Below are 26,436 nucleotides of genomic sequence, written 5' to 3'. Positions count from 1 at the left end.
TAAATGGCTAACCTTCTAATCACAAAGTTGGCTCTACTGGCAACCAGCCCCCATAGGTGCTTTCCAAAAGTCACTGATAACAAAAGACACCTTCATGGCTCTCATCGCCTAAGAAATTCCAAGGGTTTTAGGAGCTCTGCACCAGGAACGGGGACAAAGACCCAATATCTATTTCTGATTATACGTGACAACATCACACTCCCTACTAGGCCTCATATTATCCGCAAAACTCATTGTCTTGAACAACAAAGAGCACACAACTAGGTAGGTAAGCACGCAAAGAAACACAGTCCACCGTGAGCATATGCCAGGACAAAAATCAAGCCACAGATAGAGAGCCACAAAAACCTTCATATATTGGAATCATCAGTCACAGATGATAAAACCATTTTGCTGACTATAAAAGGTAAATTTGACATTATCTTACGAGAATAGTAACCATAAAAAGTGACCAAGCAACCCTGGATTAGGCAATGGTCCCTTAGATACGACACGAAAAACACAAGCAACAAAAGAAAAAATAGATGAACTAGACCTCACTGAATTTAAAAACTTGTCTGCTTCAAAGGACACAGTCAAGAAAGTGAAAAGACAACCTACAGAACGGGAGAAAATTTTTGCAAATCATATATCTGATAAGGGTTAGTATCCATATCATCTAAAGATCTCTTAAAATACAATAATAGAAGGAAAAATAATCCAATAATGAAATGCTTTGCCATTTGTTTGTTCATGAGTTTGAAAAATTTGAAGCAGCTATATTTAGCCTTCCAATGCACTAACGGCTTTAACTAACTCAGAGCGCGCCAGCGTTTTCCCCTCTGGGTCTCAGGTTCCTCTAACCTTTTATGAGGTTGTGCACTAACGCTGGGCAGAAGCTTTTAACTGAAGACTATCAACATAAAACACAGCCAAGGGGTTCCAAAGGAGCACTCACGCTCAATGGCTTTGGTAGAAACAAAACTGAAAACCGTGTCTGAGCCTTGATATCATATTTCCCACAGAAGCAATCCGAGATAGGACTGTGTACTGAACACAGGAGACCACAATGATTTATGAAATCAATAACTCCACTAAATGTTTCCAAAGACGTTAAGTGAACTGCCCACGGCCACATGGCTGGTGAGTTGTAGAGTCACAATTTGAACCCAGGCAGCCTGACTCTAGAGCCACTCCTGACCATGATCCTCCACAGGTGACCAGGCCCCAGAACTTGCCCTCTGGTATATGGCCAGGTGACATCACCAGGTGAGGAGTGTTTGATGACTAAAGTGTGGTGACCCTAGGACCACATGAAAGCTGCACTTATGTCTTTCCCAGGAAGTATAGATTTCTTCTAGACACTGGTCCTGGCAGGGGCCAGAGTTGTGCTTATGTGGGGTGGGGAAAGTCCAGAATGGTTTGTTCATTTTGGGCTGGGCTGAAGTCCTGCAAAATTTTGGCAGCAGACAGATGTCTTGGGGTACAGCAACCTCTAGGGTCTCTGGTACTGAGGTCCTCAAAGGAGAAACTCGGCATGGGGGCTGCTGGCTTTCTGAGCAGTGGAAAATGAGGACTCAATGCCCCGGCTCCTGACTTAGCTCCTGAGACACCCTTGGCTGCCTGAGCCTGTGGTGATAAGACTGTCTCATTTCAGGATCTGGGCCACTTGGGGAGGGCTGTTTCCAAGCTTCAGGAGCCAATTTCCCTGGGAGTTCCTTCTTCTATGTAGATCAGCTGACATCATTCCGGACAAGAAGTTTATGGGCACCCAGGCAGGAGCCCAGCCCCAGATGGGACTGCCCCCTTTGCCTCACAGAGCAGGGGCGAAGGTACCACGCCTAGGTGAACGGGTATGTGAAGTTAAGGCCAAAGGTAAAGATGAGCAACAACTTCCCAAATGCTGTGGCCTTTCCAGTTGAATCCATAGCCCTTCAACAAGAACTGGATTAAGGAGGTGATCAGGAGGGCAGGCTGTCTGTACAGCACTAGTTATGGAAACAACAACAACCATTACTACTATTATAGCTATCACTTACTGAATGCTTACTAATACGCCAGGCACAGTGTTAACAGCTTTACGAGCTCAGCTCACTGAAACCTTTCAATAATCCTAAAACAGTTTCCATTTCATAGGTGAAGAAACCAAAGCTCAGAAAGGCAGCTTACCTGCCCAGGGTCATACACCTAGGAGGTGGGGGAGCTGGCACTTGAACCCAGGCTTGTCTGACTCCAAAGCTGGGGGGTGCTAAAGCACTATGACGAGTGACCTCTCAGGGAGGCAGGAAAGAAGAAAAAAATTGGGGGGCTCGCACCACACTCTGCAGTTTTGGGGGTAGATCTCAAGGGAGAGAGTGGGCAGTGGAAGTGTTAAAGGAGAAAGAAAAGCATGACGAGTCCCTGTGGCCGGCAGTAAGGAAGACCGGGAGAGCCCAGAAAGAGGGCTTGGGCCCGAGGAGTGGTGACAGTAATGGCCTTCTTTCTCGGTGTCTTCTCTGAAGAAGAGGACATTTTGTAATCACAGTAATTTTTTGCATCTCTCTCCTGGACCCTGATATGGCTCATATGCCAAGCTGACCAGCCTGGCAAAGTGGAAGAGGTGGGATTCTGGGGTCCATTCACAAAGGGTGTCGTGGCTGTGAATTTGTCTTTGGTGCCATTTCTGAGTCTATCTGGCTTTATTAGAAATCCTTTAAAGGGTATGTGTCATCCTATTAATAGCACCTTCCATACACAGAATAATGGCACTGCCCTTTCACGTCTGCTTCAAGGAAAGCTCTGAGGAGCTCCAGTTACCCCGTGCTGGGCTCCATTAGGCGAGTCTGCTGCGGTAACGAAGATCACTGCTTGCTCACTGCTGTATCACAGGCACCATAATCATGTGCCTGGTGACAATACAGGAACTGGGGGCTTCCTTACCTCATCCGAAGAGCCATTTTCCACTCTGAATCTTCCAGCCCTTTGGATGGCTCCATCAGCATCGCTGGAAATAAGCTAGGGGACAAAAGAGCACTCAGTTAGGTAGCTGGGTCACCATTTGCAAGCCCCTTCTGTCTGTACCCGTCCTATAAGTAAGCTAAATCCTACACGAGCTGGAGGGCCCAGCCTAGAAGCCAATGGTCTTTTGGAAGCTCTACTGGCCAAGTTCTCACGCAGCCGGCCGCACGGTCTTTAGGAGCTGAAGAGTGAGGACCACCTAGCCCACAGGAGTGGAAAACAAAAGCATCAAATCTAAATTTGATCATATTCCAATACTGAAAAACAGCTCCCTGGGAAAACAGTCTTAATACACATTACACGTGGACAAGTGCAGCTCACAGATGGCAACACCAAAAGCCAAGCCTGAACTTCAGGCGCCTTCACAGGAAAGCCTAAAAAACAATTAATGGCTGGCATGAACTCAAGGCTCCGCTAACATCACAGAAAGCTCTTGTGTTTCATTCAGTTTTAAACAGTTTCCAAAAGGCCAATTAGTCCCTTCCGAGGCAGGCAGACTGTGTTTCAGCTCTGGCAATGTGATGCTTGCAAATGGACAGTCTTCTCAACGCTAGAACGAGATGAGTGAAAAGGAGATCAGGGCTTGGCACGTCAGTCCTAAAATTACTGACTCAAGGTTTAACTTATTTTCCCCTAAATCGTCTAGATTTCTCAGTTGCTACTTGGGAAAAATGACATGTCTTTTTTTTAACCTTTTAGATCTGCCCACAATTTGCAGCAAAAATCTGCCAACAATTTCCACATTCCAGATTCATTAGAACACACTTGCCCGGAGGGGCGCTCACCGCTGTAATTCAGGACTTACCAGGTAAAACAGATACACAACTTCTTAAGAAAGATAGTTCTCTCATATTTTCACTTGTGTTAAAAGATAGGAAGGTGTGAAAATGAAGAAATTTCAGGCAAAACCTACAGATTTTCCCAAAGCAAATTATTTGAAAAAGATTGATAAATTTTTTTCTATCATAAATATAAAAATAATGGCATCTAATATTTATTGAGTGCTTCTACATGCCAGGCACTCTTCTCACCTTAATACGTATTATCTCATTTAATTCTCATAGTAACAACACAACCTGTGTACTATTATTATTCTCATTTATGAATGAGGAAACTGAGGCAGAGAAAGGAAAAAGAACTAGTTAAGGTCACATAACTAGTACGCGGTAGACCTGGGATGTGAACACAGGCAGCCAGACTCCAGAAGCCCATTATCTTCACCTAACCACTACCCTACCTAACCATCTTCCGTGGAATATCTATGATCCAATTTTTATACTTAACCTTTATTTTGCAAAATAATTTCTAAAAACAAATACAAAGAAGATTTTTACATATGTTTAGCTATTTATGGTGTCTGATCGTTACACTGTTGGTAAACTGAAGATGAGCAGGAGAGGCTGTGTAGTAAAGAATTTAATCTTGCCCAGTGAGAGGTCTGGCCTCTGGCCCTGGCTCCTGGGAGGTGAGCTCGAAGCCCTGGGAATGTCCTCCATGAGTGTTTACTGGGGACTTTGAGCCACACGGGAGAGTGATGTGATTTGTGGCGGGGCTTCGGGTCGCATGGTATCCAGATCTACCTCTGGACGCCAAGACTCAGGTGAGCTCCCTGGTTGACAATGCTCCGCGTGTATTGGCACACACTGTTACCAGGAGGAGCTCCTGCTGTCCACGACCCCGCTGGGCGAGGACAACTGGAGGCTCTGCACGTGGAGCTCTCTCGGACTCAGTCCCGTGCGTCTGTTCCTTGGCTGATGTTAATCTGTATCCTTGCACGGTAAGAAACCATAAGTGAGCTTCAGAGCTTTCAGTAAGCTCTGTGAGTCCCCTTCTAGCAAATTATAGAAGCTGAGTGTGGCCTTGGGGACCCTGAAACTCTGCAGTTGGCGTCAGAAGTGACGGATCTTGCGTTTCCTAATTTTGTTTCCTAACCTTACAGAGGCCAATACTAAAGTACGAGAACAAGATGAATTTAGGTCTCCTGGGGTCACTGCCATGTTTATGGCAGAAGGATAGAGGAGTCAGCGTCAGTTTCTTGGCTTGTGAGATTTACTCACGGTTAAATAGAGGGAATAGCAAACAGTTTCCAAGTCAAGCGTCATTGGTATAGGCTGCCTCAAGGGCTCTGGAGAAGCATTCTGAGGTCACATCCAGGCTTGGCAAGAAAAGAGAGCTGCAATCAGTTAATAACGTCTGCCATGAGTATATAAAGAGAGACGGTGATGCACACACCCCTGAATCAGAGGTTGGTGGATAGAGTCCTCACTATGGCCAGGCTCATCCAGGACTCAAAGGCTTAGGGAAGGGCTGAGAGCCATTCACCGACCCAGTCATTCATTCGCACAACAAATATAAGTGAAATGTCTCACAGGTATACTCTACACACTGCCAGACGTAGGCAATAACGCCCTTTTCCCTTGCTGAGATAGAACAAGAAGCTTACTGCTTATCTTGCTTAAAGGTTCAAGAAGAAGAAAGGAAGAACATGTTTAATGATTTGATGGTTAGAAGGAAGGTAGCTCCCTCTGAACTTATGATCACAGAACCCACAGACACTGAACTCAGACCTCAGGCTAACATGTTTAACTCTCTCACCTTTACCATCTCCACCATCACCGTCTTCATCCAAGTCACTGTCCTCTCTCATTCGGATGACTGTAACCAGCTCCTAACCGGTCTGTACATTGACCCACCATTGCTTCTCTCCAACCCGCTCCTCACACTGCAGCCCCTGCGATTTCAAATCTCCAAATCTGATTGTCCCACAATCCCACCTCTATGCCAGCACCCCCATCCCTTCCCACTCGAGGATGCGCACACATGGTACTCCCTTGCCTGGAAGGCCGACCTCACCGCCTGCGAAAACGACTCCACTGTAAGTTCTTGGAGCACCTTCAGAGCTGTGATTTACATTTCTTTGCGTGATTACTTGATTCACGCCTGTCTCTCCTCACGCACTCCCTCTATGCCCCACGGAAGCTCCGCGAAGACGGTGACGCTGTTTTTCTCACCACTGCATCCCCAGAGCTAAGCACACTGCCTGACATAGTACAGATACTAAACCTCTATCAAACAAGGGAATGCGAATAGACAAACGCCAAATTCCTACGGAAGCGACCACAGGAACACAAAGGTGGGCTGCGGCCTGTGCCAGTTCTGGAAAGCAGAGAAGGTTCATTACTCACGCAAGACCCGGCAGGTCAGACTAAGCCCCCTGAGCTCAAGCTGGCAGGGCCTGCCTGAGGAGAGGGTGGGGGCTCAGGGCAGTAACAGTGGGAAGGCGACTGACCAGTCACACTGGAAAGCGATTCTCAGTGGCATCAGAATGCCAGCCCCACAGCTCCCCTGCCCTGACCCCACCTTTATGGCTGGCTTGGGCAGCTGGCTAATTAAAACAGAGGGTGCCATGGTGGCTGGTGCCTGATGAGGACTGGTATGCCAGCTAATGTGAAAGGAGACAGTGCCCCAGTGAACGAGGGCATGAAAAAAATAACGCTGCAGAAAAAAAAACCTTTTTAACACAGAGAACCTGTTTCTCTCAGTACTTCTCTTCCCGTTATTCCTCATAAACCTCTGATCTGGCCAGTTAAAACTACTGAAAACCTAAACTCTCCCCTTTGTTGGAAGATTTGATTCAGCAATGACACAGCGTCTACCAGAACCCATCTATGTGGCCGACACTGCACAACCTAGAACCTTTCTCTCCTCACTCTTCCCACATGGTACAGAGTTCTGGCTGCCACCAAAATCCATTCTCGCCATCTTCTACAGTAACAGAATTGTCGCTGGACACATGCCTAGACCACAATTCCCTCAGGGTGGCCATTTGACTTAATTCTCTCCACTGGAAGGTGGGCCAAAGTCCCAGGTAACACATAGGGACCTAGGCCCTTTAGAGAGAAAGTGCCTCTCCCGCTCATCTTTCCCCCTCCTAGAACTAGAACATCAATCTCCTAGGCTAGAACGTCAATCACCAGAGAGACCTTGAAGTCCATGTTGAAGATCGTAGATTCATCTTGAGCCTAAATGTGTGGGGCGGAGCCACTCAACTTGGAATACCTGGCTGGATGCGAGAGAGAAAAAACTGTTGTTCTTTACTGTTTTTGACATTCTAAACCAACTAATGCACCCCATAAGGAAGAATAAAGGAAAAATCATTGAACCTAGGACAAGTCCACAATTTAAAATGTGGAAACTGGTCTGAGGTATCAGAGCAAATGTTCTATGAAACATATTTACTGCAAAAAAAGCACAAGGAAAACTTTAGGCAATCTCTAATTATTGTAATAATTTAGGAGGATACTGGATCCATGAAAATGGAACAAACTGTGATGAGCTTTCAGATGAAAAGCATGGCTCCTAAATTTTGAAATTCAGTGAGCACAATGAACCAAAAATTGTCAAGACAAAAATGCCCCAAAGAGTAAACTAGAATCTCAATTTGAGATAAATAGAGGAAAATGATTATCAAAAACACAGAGAACATATCTGGGAGGAAGCGCGAGGAATAATGGACTGGGGTATTATTAAGATGCTCTTTATGCAGAGAACCCAAGAATAACCAAATCATTTCCTAGACCAACTGCCCTTTCTGATGAGGTCCCTACTAGTCAGCTACACCACAACTAGAGAATGCCTTTATTTAAGGCAGACTGGTCTGGAAAGAAAGGTTTGTTTCCAGACTGGTTTGGAAACAAAGTAGAGAGCAAGGCAGTCCACGATCTTAGCACTCCAAAGCCAGCAGAGAGGAGGGAGTTGGTCAGTCTCCTCACATGGGAGCATATCCGGCCCTTTGTTATTCTTCTGGGAGAAGCGTCAAAAAAGGCTATTCCCCACATGTGCTCTGACCTTTGCAAAACTAGCTCTGCCTGCCCAGGAGTTCAGTGACCAGTAAGATGTTTTTTAATCGGATTAATCCAAGTCTGTACTCCTGAAGGATGGAGTGAGGGAGAGGAGTAAAATGAGGGAGTGAAGGGGAACCTGGAACTCCTCCTAGAGGTCAACGGAGAGACCAGCACAGACATTTCAATAAACATAAATGGGTTATACTCCTCTATTAAAAGAAAAAGGACTCAAGGATTGGAAACATAAATTAAATCCAATAGCTGCAAGAGACATAATTAGATACAACAAAACAATCATGAAAAAGAAAGGTAAAGTAAAAAATATTTGTGCTAAGTTGGAATAAAAAAGAAAATGGTGAGGGAATAAAAAAATCAGAAAGAGGGGCTGGCCCCGTGGCCGAGTGGTTAAGTTCACGCGCTCCGCTGCGGGCAGCCCAGTGTTTCGTTGGTTCGAATCCTGGGCGCGGACATGGCACTGCTCATCAAACCATGCTGAGGCAGCGTCCCACATGCCACAACTAGAAGGACCCATGACGAAGAATATACAACTATGTACCGGGGGGCTTTGGGGAGAAAAAGGAAAAAAATAAAATTAAAAAAAAAAATCAGAAAGAACTTAGGAGAAAAAAATCAAATTTTAAAAAGTCATGATATACAGATAAATGGATCCACTCGCTCCCAAACTATAATAACTATAGATACTTATTTAAAACAAAAACTATTATAAATAGAAGGAGTTTATAAAATTACAGTTATAATGGAAAATTTTAGTATGTTTCTCTGATAGGTCAAGGCAAAAGCTAGTAAGGTTTACAGAGGAATCATATAATAAAATTTATAAGCATGATTAATAGACATATATTGAATTTATCAAGATGCAGAGAATACACACCTTTTAAGAACACCTATTAAACTTTTAAAAACTGATCAAATATTGGATAGAAAGCAAGCATGAATAAATTCTATAAAGTAGAAACAGATCATACTTCAGCATAATGCAAATGAATGAGAAATTAGTGTCAAAAGGATAAAAAAATTGGAAATTCAAAAATACGCATCTGAAAAAAAAAGGTCAAACAGGAAAACTAAAATTGGCCACTATTCATACATCAGCAAGGAGAACAATACACACTAAAATATGTATTGTGATAGATGCTATATTTACAAGAAAATTCATATTCTTAAATGCTTTCATTATTAAACAAGAAAGAATAAAAACAATGAAGTAAGGATTAACCTCTAGAAGATACAAAAAAGAACAATGAAATAAACCCAAGGAAAGCAGGGGGAAGGGATCAATCAAAGATCAGAGCAGAAATTATAGATTTAAAAAGACAGCAGAATCAATAAACACATCCAAGAGATCACCAGCAAGTCTGATTTTAAAAAGCAAAGAACAAACACAAATACACAAAGCGATAACAAAGGAAAAACAACTGCTACGTAGAGATTTTAAAAAACATGAGAGAATGCTATATGAAACTATGTAAACATTATCAAAAACTCTAATGAAATGGAAATTTTGTAGAAAAATATACACAATGAAAATTATTTTAAGAAGAGAGAGAAATCTGAATATACCAACAACCCTTTGTGGAACTGAAGAGGTCGTCAGAACGCCGCCCCTCCGAGAGGCAGCCCTGGCTGGGGGGGGGGTGGGGGGGGTGGGGGGGGTTCGGAGAGGTGAAGGGGCCCCCCCCCAAAGACGATGGCGCATGTACACTCCCAGAAAAGAGGCGAGTGCTTCCTTAGAGAAAAAGAAAGGAGCAGAATTTTTCTGTATTCGTTTTGGTACAGAAGTTCAGGGAAAGGGTGTTAACATATCTTTAACATCAGTAATACTAAGAAAAGAGGACAGGATTTTTATTTTCTTTTACTTTATTTTGTCTAACATCTCTGATTTAGTTATACAGCAAAGGGTCAGTGCTGAGGAAGCCTGACCAAGAGACAAAAAGGCAAAGGCAAATCAAACGACCTTTTGGCCAGGGTCTGCCAGGTCCTGGGAGGGACTCCTTAGAGTTCTTGCACTGTCCAATACTGTAGCCACTAGTCCCATCTCAATTTAATTTTAAATTAACTAAACTAAATAAAAACATTCAGTTCCTAGGTTACACTAATCACATTTCAAGTGCTCAATAGCTACATGTGGCCACTATACTGGACAGTGCAGATCACAAATTTCCACAATCAAAGCAAGTCCTATTGGACAGGACTGTGACATGCTGGATTGTCACACTGTCACAATGTCACAGGACATTGATGCAACTCTGGTGACCAAGAGCAAACCAGTTTCTCAGGCTGAAACTCCTTCGGGTAGTTAAATACACGAAAATGGTGGAAATTCATGGAATTTAACATCCCGAGTAGAGGCTTTGGTCCATTCTCAGCCAAACTATAACTTATTCATTGAACACTAAACAGTGTTCAACGTATTAGATGCTTTATTTCTGAAAAAAAGTAATAACCAAGCAATAATATCCATTTGGATGATTTAACAAATTAATTTAAAAGAAAAAATAAAACCCAGGAAGCATAAAATGTTATTCATTAGTTACTGTAAATAAAAGTATTATTAGTTTAATATTACAGGCAATTAAATGAGAATATTTCCTAAATTAATACAATTACATAATTTTTCAAAACAAAGGGCTCTTTTTCTTTGTACTTAATTGCTTTGTTTCTTTGGGCTGGTGTCTGTTGCCATTCTAAATCAGTGCTAGGATTCCCTGTGATCTCTGTTTACCATGCAACGTATACTTGGCATTCAGGTATATAAATCACAGGAACCATATTTTAATCCAGAAAAAAAAAGCCTCAAAAAATCTATGTAGTAAAAATAATATTTCAGATTTACAGCCCTCCCCCTACCCCGCCCCCATTCTCCTCTCTTTAAAATGAGTGGTTACGAGTGTGGGTTTTGGTATTCGTCTGATCAGGTTCCAATCTCAGTTCCACACTTCTTAGCTGTGTGACCTTGGGCAAATCACCTAATTTTTCCTCTCCAAATTTTTGTTTCCTTATCTCTAAATGGGGGCAATGACTGTAGCCACTTCTAGGCTTGTGAAGAAGATTCAATAATATAAAACATGTAATGAGCCCAGAATAGTGCCTGGACATAGGAAGTGCTCAATAAATACATATTAGAATAATATAATAATAATAATAATAAGATGATTAATATAAAATGCTCTGATTATTATGACGATGATGATCAAACCATTTTAATACTGCATTTAAATTCTCGGAAGCTCTATTTAAACATTTGTCTATCTAGCAAGCACTGAGAACCTATTTTTCAGGGCCTGTACTAACTGCTGGACTTATAAAGACGAACGCAGCATCATCTCTGCCCTGGAGGAGCACAGAGCCTGGTGGGAGAGAGAGACACACATATGTAGACAGACAAATCACAACGCAACCCGGTTAAATGACACGACTACAGAAGCAAGGATGGGGTGCTGGGGGAGGTCAGAGGCTGGAGAGACCCACTCTGCCTGGGGGAGCTGGAGGTTTCATTGTTATGATGCAATTTATTCTGGAAGACGTACAGGACCTTTGAGAAATGATTTCCAACATAAGCAGATTTTTTAAAACTGCAAATACTGGTCAAGAAGACCCATTTGATGTATATATGCAAATTACAGACACACACATGCGACTGGCTTAGAAAATACTGCTCAGAAGGGATTAAAGAAAGTTTAAATGTTTCCATCAAAACAAGGGGGGTGGGAGATAAGGCTTAAATATGGGTAGAATGAGCCATCCCCTGACTGGTGAGCACTGCTCCTGGGCCCCATCTCCTGGTCACTCTCAGGTCCCTTCTACCATCTGCAGGGTGAGGCAAGGGGGTGGGGTGGAGGGTCCGGAGGAGATGTTCTCTTCCTCCTACTGTTTACCTCAATCCTATTCTGCCTGTGCCAAGGGACAGGGAAAAGATTTCGGGGTTGGGCAGCTGGAGTGCTAAGCACCAGGGCGCATGTCAGAACACCTAGGTTGGTTAGAAGATTCTCCAGCCAAGAGAATAAATGTTGGCTGAAGGAGAACCACCAAGCCCTCAGATCCTGGCTCAGTCTTCTTATCATCATCATTCCTGGCCACCATCCTGAGCAAACTAAACATTCATCATAATGATTTATCTGATGTCTTGAGCTCATGTCTTTCTGCTTTCTCAAATCTAATAACCTCACTTGACTTTACGGCTTTGCCATCCACTACTAAGGCCCAAACATGCTCTTACCCGCACTGGCATAGCTCTGTCATCACAGTACCTAGCTTATAACCCACGCTGGCTCTTTTTGGTACACATTCTAGATGGGGATCTGTAGTTAATCATGTCAATGCTGCACTCATCAACACACAGATCTTGTACCCCGCTGACTTCGCTTCATGCCCACCAAGTCAAGTCCCAGCTCTCAATCACCCCTGACCGAGTGAACTCTCACTCTTCCTCTTCTGTGCTCGAAGAAACAAAAGTTTCCATATGACCAAGCCTACTGCAAGCTCATGCTACTTGACCATGGCTAGCTCTTCACTCCCACTCCACAAGCCTTTGATCCATTCCTTTTTCACTTCCCATTACACTCCCCCTTGTCCCTGACTTGTCAGTCACCAAGTCACCACTCCAGAAACATCCTTTCTTCTAAGAGATGACCTTTCCACCTATTTTACTGAGAAATGTGATGATGGGTACTGTTATCTAGCCCTCCGTCTCAAAATATATCTGTCTGGGTTTCCTCACTAAATACCATCTGACTAGCAGTCCCTGAGACTCAACTTGCCAGTAGAATACCTGCAAAGATTCAGCACAAAAGATGACAATTCATGAGTCTCAAGAAAGACTGACTGTCCATCCAATGGCCAAAACATTAGGATATTTTCTACTTACTGTATGGCCAATGGAGAAGAACTGAGAAACACATTTGGTCACTGACTTCATTGCCTGAAACAGCAAATTTGGGGTCATCACACCAGGTTGGAAGGTACATTATACTTCTCTCCACCATCTTATTTTGGCTAAGAGACATATGATCTATATGAAGAGTAACAATAAAACACTGAGAGTCATCTTTTTATTGCATGGGTACTGCATTTTTAGGTAACCCCGTCACACTAGCATCTCTTTTTAACTCCGAGAAAACATTAAGAAGTGGGGAAGGAGGGAGAGAAGGTCCATCTTAGAACAGCAGTCTTCATAAGCAAAGTGCCACAGGTAGGGAGAGAGACAGGAAGAGTCCTGGTCGCAGAGCATCCTGGGGAGTATAGTTTTGTCAATATGCCAAGCAGTTGGCCGTACCAAAGAGTGGCTGGAGGTGGGGAGAGAGTTAACCTTCATAATCTCCACCCTATTCTTTAATCTAGACAGATGGCATTTTCTTAAGCAAACATTAATACTCCTCTTCTAACCAGACTGCTGCCTGAAGCCCCCTCGGTCCATGGCATATATATAAACTCTGGAGCCACTGGCTCAGAGCAGCCAAAAGCCAGGCATGGGGAACATCCTATCTCACTCCAGCAGGGCTTTACAAGATAAACACCAACTAGACGCTGGAAGGCCGAGAGCTTTGCACAAGCGCCAACCATCCAGCTGCTTAGTTCAGAGCAGCCACAGTACCTAAAAGGACAACGAGAGCTGGGGGCCAGTTACACATTCTGTCTGTTGAAAAACAAGGTCTGAATAGCTCTTTGTTTTTGTTTGAAGATTTCGTAAAAAGAAAAAATAAAAGCCAACATGGGAGCTATGACAAAAATGCTGCATATGATCCTGAACACTAAAAAAGGAAGCACACCATTTTTTACTGTGAAACCAAAACAAAATTTTAGAAAAGCAGTTGTTGTCCTCAATAAGACATGATCTTTGCAACAAGGTAAAAGCTTGTAGAAGTGGGTGCGATAAAAAAAAAAGACGATGATGACCAAAAAATGCAAATGTAGGATTAAAACCCCCATTGGAGGAGGAAAGCAAAACGTTCATTGTAGAAAGCAGAAACAGTAATATGTTCAACATTTGAGATCCTTTTTCAGAATGAAAAGGAACAAAATAAAATGAAAATAATGAGAAAGAAAGATAATTATGGAGGACAGAGGAAAAGATCTTCCTTACTGTTTGAAGGGGGAAATAATGAGCAATAATCAAAGATATAGCAGAAGATAGTCATCCCTGACATAAGACCTGGGTCTACGAATCACAGAGAGGCAATGTTTTAGACAAAATTAACAAAAAGAAAAATACGCAGAGAAATTATAGGAAACATTTTTTAAATAAAAGAAGATCTGAGAAAAATCCAGGCAGGAAAAGGTACCAAGAAAGAAAATAAACTGCCTTGGACTTCCCTTCAGAACACTAAAGAGCAGAAGACAGCTGTCCTGGGTTGAACAGTGTTCCCCCAAATTTATGTCCATGTGGAACCTCAGAATGTGCCTTTATTTGCAAAGAGGGTCTTTGTAGCTATAATTAATTAATTGAGTTAAGATAAGGTCATACTGGATTAGGGTGGGACCTAAGTCCCATGGCCCAAGTGTTTTTCTAAGAGCAAAGAGGGAGGTACAGGTACACAGACCCGGGGAGGAGGCCACACCACGCAGAAGCAGAGACTGGAGTGAGGCAGCTACAAACCAAAGGACGTCAGGGGCTGCTGGCAACCCCAGAGGCTGGAAGAGGCAAGACTCGTTTTCTTGTTTTTTCCAGAGCCTTCAGAGAGGGAGCATGGCCTGGCCAGCATCTTGATTTTGGACTTCTCGCCTCCAGAACTATGAGAGAATAAATCTCTGTTGTTTGAAGCCACTCAGTTTGTGGTGATTTGTTACGACAGGCCTGGGAAATTAATACAACAAAAGATCAAAATTTGTGAAGTTTTAAGAGAAAAAGGTGATGACTCAGAAATTGTAAAACCAGCCTAGTTGCTCCTGTGGAAGGCATAACTCGAGACATTCTCAGATATGTAATGATTGAGAAAAGATAGCCCTCATGTACCGCCTAAAAGACTTACCTGGAACTCCAGGACAAGCATGCCTGCAACCATGATATTTACTATTGCTCTGGAATCACAGCCAATGCCTGGCCAATGCAATTAGACATAAAGAAGAAATAAGAGATTTGGGTGGGAGGAAATAAAGTTGGTGGAAGAGTACCTGTGCCTTCAAAAAGACTATATTTTGTTTTTAAGTAATGAAGCACAATAAAATACATAAACCCATTCTGCATAGAACTTTAGTTACTAAAGGGACATACACTAAATCTTAATAGTGATTGTTCTTAAGTGGTAGGATTACAGATGAAATTAATTTTCCTGTGCTTTTCAGTCTATTTTAAATTTTCTATAATGAGCATGTATTCCTTTTATAATCAGAAAAGTATACTTAAAAGTATATTGGCACACACATGTGCATACACACACAAAGACTGGGAAGAAATATAAAGAATTTAAGAAGAGAAAAAAGAATTTATCAGACACTGGAGTTTTAGCAAAATTGATCTTCTAGCTAATACACGGAAATCTGGCAGTGAGCTAAGTGCCATTGCGGAGACAATAAAAAGAGAACCATGAGCTGTGCCTACTAGAAAAGGTAAGAAATGCCCACAAATAATTAGACTGTAAAATATGACAGGTGCCATAGAGAAATGCAAAGAATTGTACAGTTCTGAAGAGTGAAAGATGATTTTCCCCTGGGGGAATCAGGTGAAGATGCATGGAAAACAGACATGGCAGAGGCATATTTCAAGGAGGCATTCTAGAAGGACGGAGGGGCATAGAGAGGCCCCAGAGGTCTGGATAAAGGCCTATTTGGCTGGATCATGGGCCACGTGAGCGAAGTTTCCAAAGATAGATTGGAGCGAGACTATGGAAAAGCCTTAAATGTCAAGCTAAAGAGGACCTGCTTTATTCCATAAGCAAAAGAGAGAGGTTGAGGCCTTTTGTTGTTGTTTTGCTGTCGTTGTTACTTGTTTATTTGTTTGTTTGAAAGCATAAAGATGCTGCCGACACAGCGGAACATTCCTTTACAGCATTAAGGAAATCAAAGACCCCAGCCTCAGGTTAACCACAGCTGACAAACTGGATGTAATCTTTTCAAAACTTGCTGAATGGAATCTTTGAGAAGTCAGGGAGAGCAAGAGAAAGTGCCAGAAGCTCAAAGAAGAGGAAATGACACAAATGTCAGACGAAAAAGGCAGTACATAGAAATAAACATTCCTGTTCTTTTCCGATTCCTGTCTCCTCAAGAGATCAGAGGAGAGACACATGAGGAATTAAAAGTCACTTTCATAATGGAAGCTTGGGGAAAAAATGCATACTATTCAGTCCACTCCAAACATACCAAACCAGAGCTTGAATTGTAAACAAACCCCTCGAGTGATTTTTAGGCACAATAAAGTTTGAGGGGCACTGGAGCCACCTATGACAACGGCAAGATCATGGAACTTTTTAGTAAACGTGACTCACTGTGGATAAGCTCTCTAACTCACTAGTTGTGTGACCTTGGACAAGTTAATTAACCTCTTTGAACTTTAGTTACCTCATCTGTAAAATGGGGGTAATAACAGTATCTATACCTTATTAGGTAGTTGTGAAATTTAAATAGTACATATGCATATATACATGTTTCCCTGCATACATATACATATATATGTATATACCTCTCTGTCTATTACTCAAAAGGCCATCTGGCACTATATGTGCACATCCATGTGAATAAAGGGCAACTTAGCCATGAAATCTGCATAGAACATATAGCCAACAGGATTTGGTAAGAGATTGGATATGGGCTATCAGTGATTTCCTGGTTTCCGGAATGACAACGGAAAGGAAGGTAGCGCCACTCACCCAGTGGCTTGGGGTGGGGGAAGAGGGAAGACAGCGAGTTCGGTTTGGAGCATGTTTAGGTTCTGTTGCCGACAGGCCCTCCCATGGAGATGTCCAGTGGGCGTTTGGGCAGATGGTTCTACATGCTGTGGACAGAGACCTGGGCTGAAGATATGGATCTTCGAGTCCCCAGTCTAAAGGCAGTAACTGAAGCCATGGGGGTAGGAAAGAGCACCAAGAACAAGCACGTGGAGTGAGAAGAGCACCTGAGACAGAAGCCCGAGGAGCATGAAAATCTAAGGGCCAAGCTGAAGAGAAGGAATCTGTAAAGCAGCCGAGAGGGTGAAGCAGGGAGGCAGGAGGAAAATACGCGAGTGGAGGCCCAGAGGCCAGGGCTGGAGAAAGTGTTCCCAGGGCTCGTGTGCAGCCTGGTCCCGTAAGATAAAGATCAGAAGCGTCAAAGGGATTCGGCAGGAAGGAGATCTTTGGTGACCTTGGCAAGAACAGGCTCAGTGAAGAACAAGAAGGGGAAGCATCCAAAGGCGGAATTCAGAAGGGAAATTGTGGAACCATCTCAGGGATCAAAATGAGAATTCAGAGCGGCTGAAATGCACTCCCTGAGTAATTAAAAAGTCTTCACATCTATTAAGCAAACGCGGTTTGAGATTATATTTTAAAAGACTGTGACACAGTGATAACTGCTTAGACCGATTGAAAAGCTGAGGCCAGAAAGCATACAATCCTTTTCTTACACATAAAGGAACCCAAAGTAACAACTTTAATTAAATGGATAGAATAGTTCAATATAAAAATAAGAATATTAGCTGTGGCTCGACAGTAACAGTGGGAGCGTGAGACCGGGAGCCCTTTGTGGAAGTCAGGCAGGGCAGGCTACACTGGATTTGGGGGCATGGTGTTCCCTCAATTCAACTAGTGGGGAAAAAACGGGAAGGAAGTTTTCAAATCCACAGATGTCGCCCTCTCTCTTACACAGAGGGTGAGAGGCTGCTCCACTCCATGGGACGGATGTGTGCCCTAGGGAAACGGGGCAGACCTGAGACAGGAGAAAGCTGGAAGACAGGGATCTCAGATCTCAGCTTAGGGGCGCTGACAGAGACCTGAACAAAGCCTCAAACGCTCTTGGTCCTACAGCCCCAGGGAAATTCGTCCCAAGTTGCCTGCCAGGGGAGTTAGACTTTATTCTGGGAGCATAAAAAGAGCTCCGAATGTTCAGAGCCCACATGGTGAAAGGTTGGCAAAAAGATAAAATTCCTTTTCAATTTAATAGCAGTGAAAGAAGTAAAAGAGTGGTTTCCAAATTCGTGTGTGTGTGTGTGTGTGTGTGTGTGTGTTCGCGGCTGTCAGATACTACTGCTCTGATGGTAGACCTGCATAAATTCAGAAGGAAACACAGGTTCTTAAAAAGCAACTTCCAGAAAACTGACTATATTTCTTATTCATCACAGCAGTATACAAAAGTATATAAGACTATATATTTTGATCAAGTTTAAAAATTATTTTTGCTACAACTGATGACCCAGGATGTGGGGCCTGATCTTACCCAGAGTTGAGGTGGGCACGCGACAGAAGCTGGGGTGGGCAGAGACCACCTCATACAAGTAAGATGTGAGAGGCAAAGGGTATTATCAAGCAGGCACCAATGAAGACTGTGGGTTTGAGACACACAGAATTTGGCCTCCTGAATATACAAGAAACCACAATCAAGGCAAAAAACCTCGATTTCCTGAAGAATTAACCAAGCAAACAATATGTTAACAGTTTGCATCTCTGCTTAAATATATTTAAAAAGCTATTACACATTGGTCAAAATTTGAGAGTAGTTCTATGCTACCCCAGGGTACCACCTTCCCACCCGTTGAAGACACTGGAGTCACTAAACAGAGACCCCAGGACGCCAGCAGAAGGTGTAGGAGCCAGAGATTGTGACCTGAGCTGAGGTGGCTGCAGCTGCAGAGGGGACCATCCCGAGGAGGAAACAGGTGGCAGCCCAGGAATGGGAGATTGTGCGGCCCTGGGAAGAGGATGAACCACCCAGGATGCCCACAAGGCCAGGAGTGGAGCGCCTACAGTTCTGGTTTTGAAATTAGAAAGCACGCTGGTGCCAAATATCATTGAGGCGGCTGTTCCCAGGGTTGATTTTCCCTGGGAAAATTTGGAGGATTTGTCTGGTATTCTTATCACAGTATGTGTTTAGCTGGTGGATTTGGTACAATTTTGCCAACCATCCAAACCATTAACACAGAGCTCAGGGTTCACGATGGGCACCAAATGGATGGTCAGGCGGCACTAATTCTCCCCAAGTGCTGTTGATCCTAAGAAAACAGGTCATAAAATCACATTATATCAAAAAGTAGGGTGGGGAAAAGACAAGGTTCAAACCATTCTATAAACAAGACGACCACCACAGGGGACGGAGGACCCGCTGTTAAGGGCTGGATACAGAAATACTTTTTTTGTTTAAGCTCTATGTTATTTTTTCAAAAAATATTTAAAGCAGCTTACTGAAACACATCTTGCTTAAAGGATAAAATTAGATGTAGAGCAAACTCAGAACAAGGGAAAATTAGGTGTGGGTAAATAACTGAGAGCAGAGAATAAGAATAGGCTGTATGTTATAAAGTCCTTTAAGGCTGGGAGAGGCAAGCCATAAATAGGCTTCTGAGCTTCCCAGAGGCCAAGGGAAAGAGGAAAATACCCAGTCATTTATAGGATTCCCACTGCCTATAAGGTTAATGACAAAGCAGCTTCTCAGGAGAAACAGAGAACTTTTTGTCCTGAGAAAAACCTTTCCTATAGGTCCTCTTAAAGGAGACACTTTGTGACAGACTGAGAAAAATCCTCAAGAGCATCTTGCAAGAGACACACTATCCAGATCCATATGGCTCTCTTCCACTCCGTCCATCAGTGCAAGTTAAAGGCACAATGCCAAGGCCCAGCTCAAGGGGAGCAAGTTTAAGAGGGGCCAAGAGAGGCAGGCCAAGTGTTTCTAGCCATCTTATGGTTGGGTTCGGTCCAGCAATTAAATTTAAACCATTTACGGCATGGACATCTCTTTGGATAATTCTTTATGAACATTCTTCTTACAACCAAGTTTTTCTCAAGACTGCACAGAAGAGAGTTTGAAATTCTATGTTTGAGCTAAAACCTAAAGCAGAGCTACTCCGTGCTGGTGATTAACAGTGCAGGCGTCTGCTCCAACCATCAGCCTAATTTCTTCAGAAAACAGTCTACAAGCAGCAGGGCTATGAGAGTCTGGGCTCGTGGACTAAGAGACCAAGCGCAGGGGCTCCCGGAGTGACACAGACGTGGGTCTAAATGTCACCTCTACACTCACCAGCTGTGGGACCTCTCTGAGATCATCAGTTAAAGGGGAATCCATTCAGTATCGACGTCTTCTGAGCACCCACAGTGTGTGGCACGAGCAAATAACATCCACTGCCCATGGTTGTTTGTGGGCATTAAAGATGTAAATGCACCGAAAGTATTTAGCTCAGTGATCAGTACCTAGTAAGCATTCAATAAATGTTAAAACTCATAGTAATAATAACAAAATAATAACCATAAGAAAAGATTTCTGGTCCCATTCTAGTGCATAAATAATTATATGATTAAGATCTCGAAGTTCTACATCACCAAAAATGGTTGCAAAAATTGTATCCTGGACTAGGTTCAAAGTCAGCATCATCAATCACCCACAAAGGCGTCAAAAATATCAAAAAGCGCACTCATGGTTTTAAACCACGTTAACTTACTGGCAAAGGCTTCAAGATAAATGTTGTGCTTTGAGGAACCCACGTGAGTCAACCTGCTATAAAAGACTTAGATACAAGACAGTGAAATATTAGAGAACATCTGCCAAAATTATGGCTTTCGTTGTAGAATGCTGAAGTCTTGATGTTTTGATGTTCCTGAGGGAAATATACTGGTACCTTCAGTAATCTCTAAATTCGGTCATACTACTTAGACTATCCTTTCTCCCAGAAGATGCCTCTGAAAACAAAAAGCTTACTCAACCCTGAAGAGAGAGCAAAACAGCGCTGTGTTCGGGATGCTGGACAGGCAGCTAAGTCAGTCATTAACCCAGACTCGTCTTTCTGCACAGCAGTCCCACAGGCATAATTCAAATTCGTGCCTGAGCAAAAATGCAAATTACTCCACATCAGACTTCAAGAGTCCTCAAACAGTCAAAACCTCAAATGCTAAAATCTGCAGATGCCAAGCAAGTTGATCATAAACTGTTCTTTTGATAGTAATTAGGTAGTACAGCCAGACATCCTTTGAAGCCACCATGAGTTCCTAGCAACAAAACCATGCGATCCTCCAAGAGAAGCTTTTATATGTTTCTTTCCTACACAGCAGGGGAACATCCAGCTCACCCAAATGCAGGCTCAGGTCACTAAGGCACAAGTTTAAAAAGGAATGGACAGTACTCTATGCTGTTTTATCCTGACTTGAAATTACCTGCAGATTGTGACTTCCCCAGAAGTCTCGAGATGTGGGGTTATATGAGAACCAGCAGCCGGGGTGGGCAGGGGAGAGGTCTATATTGTGCCCATACCATTTATCCTTCATAACACATCAGTTTCCTATCCATTGAGTCAAAGGCCAAGAAAAGATCGATAAAAGCTACAAACAATCTCATGCTTTTCCTGACAGCTTTCGATATAAAGTGATGAAGAATGGTCAATGGTGTAATAGCTTGCCTTGATTTGAATGCTGCCATGAGAGCCCAGACTTTGAATTCATCAAGAAGAAAAATGGCATGTATTTTAGATGGAATGCAGTACAAGCTAATGAGTCCCACTCTATGGCAGGGACGGGGGGGGGGTGGGGGGCGGTCAAAGAGGCTTGTTTTCCCTTTCCTTATTTTTGATAGGTTAGGCTACTCTCTAATTTCAACCAAATGGAACCATTCATTCATTCAATCAATGTTTACTAAGTGACGAATGCTAAGCATTGCGCTTGGTACTGAGGATACAGTGGTAAATGAAGAGCCATGATCTATATGGAAGTAAAAAAAGTGCCAGGGATGATGATCCACTGGCAGAGGAAAAAATTCCCACCAGGTGCTTTTAGTTTGAGCTTTTAAATCATCGACTACATGAGGGAATGTTAGAGACACATCTGGGGGGGTTTCCGCCCAGCTCATGCTCTTTCAAACTGACTTTTGTCTACATCGCGCTCACAGATAATCTGCCCTATCCACAAACTCTGCTGAGGCGACAGGTCTAGGAGGCCAGATTTACACATCACCCTGCCACCCTGAACACAACTGTAGAACCAGGGATAGACGTCTGAACCAGAGGAACAAATCTATAACGTTCTGTTTGCAAATGGACATTAGGGCTCAAGAATGAACAGACTGTGATGGGCAATGGAGCTGTAAGGCCGGGGGGTTTGGGGGGCTGGAAATCAATTCAGTAATAAAAATCATTTAATGAGAACTCAGTATGTGACAGGGCCTAGAAATACAGCAATAAACAAGACAGACGTGGTTCCCATCCTCCCCCCGAGTGGATGAGCGAGTCGTAAGAAATAAATGAAATAAATACAGATTGTGATAAACGCTATGAAGAAAATGAACAGGATGCTGAGTTAGAGAACAGCACAGAGAGGGGGACTACTTTAGAATGGGGTCAGGGGAGGCTTCTCTGAGAAGGCGGCATTTCAGCTGAGACCAGCCATGAGAAGTGCTGGGGAAGCCTATTCCAGGGAGAAGGAATAGTAAGTGCAAAGGCCCTGGGACAGAAAAGAACTCAGTGTGTTCCAGAGACCAAAGTAAGGCCAGATGTCTGAAGCATGGTGCGTGAGTGGCATGAGAGAAGGTGGAAGAGGAAGGCAGAACAGGGATCATGCAGGTTCTCGTGAGGCTCTGTAAAGGGTCTGGACTTGGAGTGCGATGGGCCACCATGAAAGGTTTTAAGCAAGAAAAGACACTGTGTTGTCAACATTTTAAAACATCACTCTGCCATAAGGACAGAAATACAGACTAATGATATGGAAGAGAAAGCCCAGAAATTAACCCTTGCATATATGGTCAATTGATTTTCAACAAGGGTCCCAAGACCATTCAATGGGGGAAGGGACAGTCTTTTCAACATATGGTGCCGGGAAAGCTGGATATCCACACACAAAACAATGAAGTTGAACCCCTACCTATATCATATACAAAAATTAATTCAAAATGGGTCAAAGACACAAACGTAAAATCTACAACTATAAAACTCTTAGAAGAAAACACAGCGGGAAATCTTCATGATACTGGGTTTGGCAATTATTTCTTGGATATAACACCAAAAGTACAGGCAGCAAAAGAAAAAATAAATAAATTGGACTTCATGAAGATTAACAACTTTTGTGCATCCAAGGACATTGTCAACAGAGTAAAATAACTCACATAATAGGAGAAAATATTTCCAAATCACATATCTGATAAGGGATTAATATCCAGACTATATTACTAATTCCTACAACTCAGTAACAACAAAAAAGACAACCTGATTAAAAAAGGGACAAAGGACCTGAATACCATTTCTCCAAAGAAGATATACAAATGGCCAATAAGCACATGAAAAGATGTTCAGCATCATCAATCATTAGTGAAAGGCATATCAAAACAACAAGGCACCACTTCACAAACATTAGGATGGCTATAACAAAATAAAAGGAGAGGGCCGGCTGGGTGGCGCAGCGGTTAAGTTCGCTCCTTCAGCTTCGGCAGCCAGGGGTTCACCAGTTTGGATCCTGGGTGTGGACATGGCACCACTTGGCAAGCCATGCTGAGGTAGGCGTCCCACATATAAAGTAGAGGAAGATGGGCATGGATGTTAGCTCAGGGCCAGTCTTCCTCAGCAAAAAGAGGAGGATTGGCGGCAGGTGTTAGCTCAGGGCTAATCTTCCTCAATAAATAAATAAATGAAAATATAAGGAAAATAACAAGTGTTGGCGAGAATTTGAAAAAACTGGAACCCTTGTGCTTTGCTGGTGGAAATGTAAAGTGTGCAGCCACTGTGGCAACAAGTTTGGGAGTTCCTTAAAAGTTAAAAATAGAATTACCATATGATCCAGTCATTCCATTCCTAGTGAATATACCCCAAAGAATTGAAAGCAGGGACTTGAACACATACATGGATACCAATGTTCAGAGCAACATTACTCACAATGGCTAAAAAGTGGAAACAACCCAAGCATACATTGACAGATGAACAGATAAAAAAAATGTGGTGTATACACACGATGGAATATTATTCAGCCATAAAAAGTAATGAAATTCTGATACATACTATAACATGGATGAACTTGAAAATATTATGCTAAGTGAAACAAACCAGACACAAAAGGGCAAATATTGTATAATTCCACTTATATGAGATCCCTAGAATAGGCAAATTCTTAGGGACAGGAAACAGAATAGAGGTTCCCAGGGGCTGGGAGTGGTGGGGAATGTGGAGTTATTGTTTAATGGGTACAGTTTCTGTTTGGGATGATGAACGATGTCCTGCAAGTGGATAATGGTGATGGTTGCATAACACTGTGAATGTACTTAATGCCCCTGAATTGTACACTTCAAAATGGTAAATATTAAGTTGTGTATATTTTACCACCATAAAAAAAAGTATTAAAAAACCACCACTGGGGCTAGCCCCGTGGCCGAGTGGTTAAGTTCGCGCGTTCCGCTGCAGGCGGCCCAGTTTTTCGTTGGTTCGGATCCTGGGCACGGACATGGCACTGCTCGTCAAGCCACGCCGAGGCAGCGTGCCACATGCCACAACTGGAAGGACCCACAACAAAGAATATACAGCTATGTACTGGGGGGCTTTGGGGAGAAAAAGGAAAAAAAATACAAAAAAATAAAAACCACCACTGCTGGGAAAAACGGACCTGGAGAGAGGCAACTGTGCAATCAGGGGAAGCTGGTCTGCAGAGAGGAGAATGGTACAGACGTGCTGAGAAATCATAGGGACCAGAGAGAAACGGAGAAAATAGCTGCCTGATGGCTGCCAGTCACATGAGGCCCACCTGTGCTTCCTGCACTTCATTTCTGTGAGACTCACCCACGTCCTTTCAGTGAATCAATTCATGCTTGAGCTGGACTGAGCAGATCTCTGTTCCGGGCAATGAAACGATCCCTGATTAAGGCAGGGAACACAGCTGGGATCCAGTTACAAAGCAGCCTGGAGACTAAAAGTTTGGGCAGTTGGTTTCTAAAGCTGGACTCCAGCTCCATGAGAGCAGGGTTTCTGTCCTCCCCCGTCAGTGCCCAGCACAGTGCTGGACACATGGTGGGAGGCCTTCCACACACAGCTAGCGAACGAGGGCTTAGAAATTCTCCCATGAGGCTGCACAGGTCTGAGCTTCCACGTTCTCACTCACCAGGTTTATGCCCGATTTACTAGGGAACTAAGCCCCTGAATCGGCCCTCATTACTGATCTGAACGGCCAACCTTAGTTCTCCCAAGGACTTCCACCTGACCTCTTCAAGGTCAGGGGAAGTTTATGCTAAAACTTCAATTTTACAGAATCCTGGCTACCCGTCTACAAAGGTGGAGGCCCAGGATGCCCAAGATTTATTGGGCTCCCAATGATATTCTTCAAACCAGGTGTAAGAAAGGTAAGTGACTTTCTCAGAAACACACAACACATAAAATGGTTTTTAATTTAATAATATCCTGTTGTTCATAAGTGAGAGAAAACGTGTCCTTCCTTAAAACACGGGAGTCAGAATTCAAGAGATCCTTAAATAGCAAAGATCGAACTTTGCTTGTTTCATTTTTCTCAACCATTCCAACCACCAGCGCATGTCATTTCTAACATGGGAAAACTAGAAACAACCTAATTTCACAAAAGGAGGGAACGTGTTACACAGGTAACTGTTTATCACGATGTTGGGTTACCACGCACCATTTAAAATGGTAACTCGAAGACCATACAAGAAGAAGAAGACATTTACAAAACACAGTTAAACAAAAAAAAGAGGAATGCAAAATTATATATAAAATTTGACTACAACCATGTAGAAATGAGGTTTGTATCTATAAAAATGGAAGGTACCAAAAGGAGATTAAAAACAGTTGTTGCAAGGCAGGGAAATTCTACATGGAATTTTAAAACATATTTAAATTTTACTTTATGATATTTTAAAGAGTCAATTAGAAACACACACACACACACAAAATCACAGGTCCAGAGTGAAAATTTGAACAAACAGGTGGAAAGACTTTTGCTCACTGAGCCGCCTCAGCAGCCGGGATAACTGATGATGGCCCGGGATTCTCTAAGGCAGCGTTTCTTCAAGCGGTCCTGGGAGCAGCAGCAGCAACGTGATCTGGGAACTTGTTAGAAAGGCACATTCTGGGTTAACCTTAGACCTACTGAATTTGAAACTCTGGGGGCGGGGCCCAGCGATCTGTTTTAACAAACTCTCCAAGTGATTCTGATGCTTGCTCAAGTGCGAAACCACTGCTCTCATACCTTCCCTGTCTGACATTCTGTGATTTGCACACGTCTATAAAGAGTTCACCTTTCATAGCTATATTGTCTCCCCCAAACATTGCTCTCACTGTTTATAAAAGCCCCATACTACTTACTAGATCTGCTACTTCCTTCAAAATGGTAAATTTTGGTCAGATCAGGTTCGAAGTCTTCACCCGAGAGTCAAGGTTCTACTTTTGCTACCAAATTTCATCTTTACTACTACAGCTAGTTAACATGGACCATGCTTGTGTGAACCATCTCATTTAATCCTCCTAACAACCCTATAAGGTAGATAATATTAATATCCCCACTTCATGGATGAG

General features: G+C 43.0%; 1 protein-coding gene across 6 annotated transcripts in view; it reads right to left on the bottom strand.

The window, feature by feature from the left end:
• GARNL3 (GTPase activating Rap/RanGAP domain like 3) overlaps positions 1 to 26,436 on the bottom strand; it is a 148,150-nt gene that overhangs the window by 84,006 nt on the left and 37,708 nt on the right. For all 6 annotated transcript variants that reach the window (XM_070595513.1, XM_070595514.1, XM_070595516.1 and 3 more), the window contains one exon: positions 2,899 to 2,973. In XM_070595513.1, the coding sequence (XP_070451614.1) occupies positions 2,899 to 2,973 (75 nt within the window). The remainder of the gene's footprint in view (positions 1 to 2,898; positions 2,974 to 26,436) is intronic.

The sequence above is a fragment of the Equus przewalskii genome, chromosome 26 (genome assembly GCF_037783145.1).
Source record: "Equus przewalskii isolate Varuska chromosome 26, EquPr2, whole genome shotgun sequence".
Classification (NCBI taxonomy): domain Eukaryota; kingdom Metazoa; phylum Chordata; class Mammalia; order Perissodactyla; family Equidae; genus Equus; species Equus przewalskii.
Note: the sequence above shows the minus strand (reverse complement) of the source record. Positions and strands in the feature narration are given on the sequence as shown.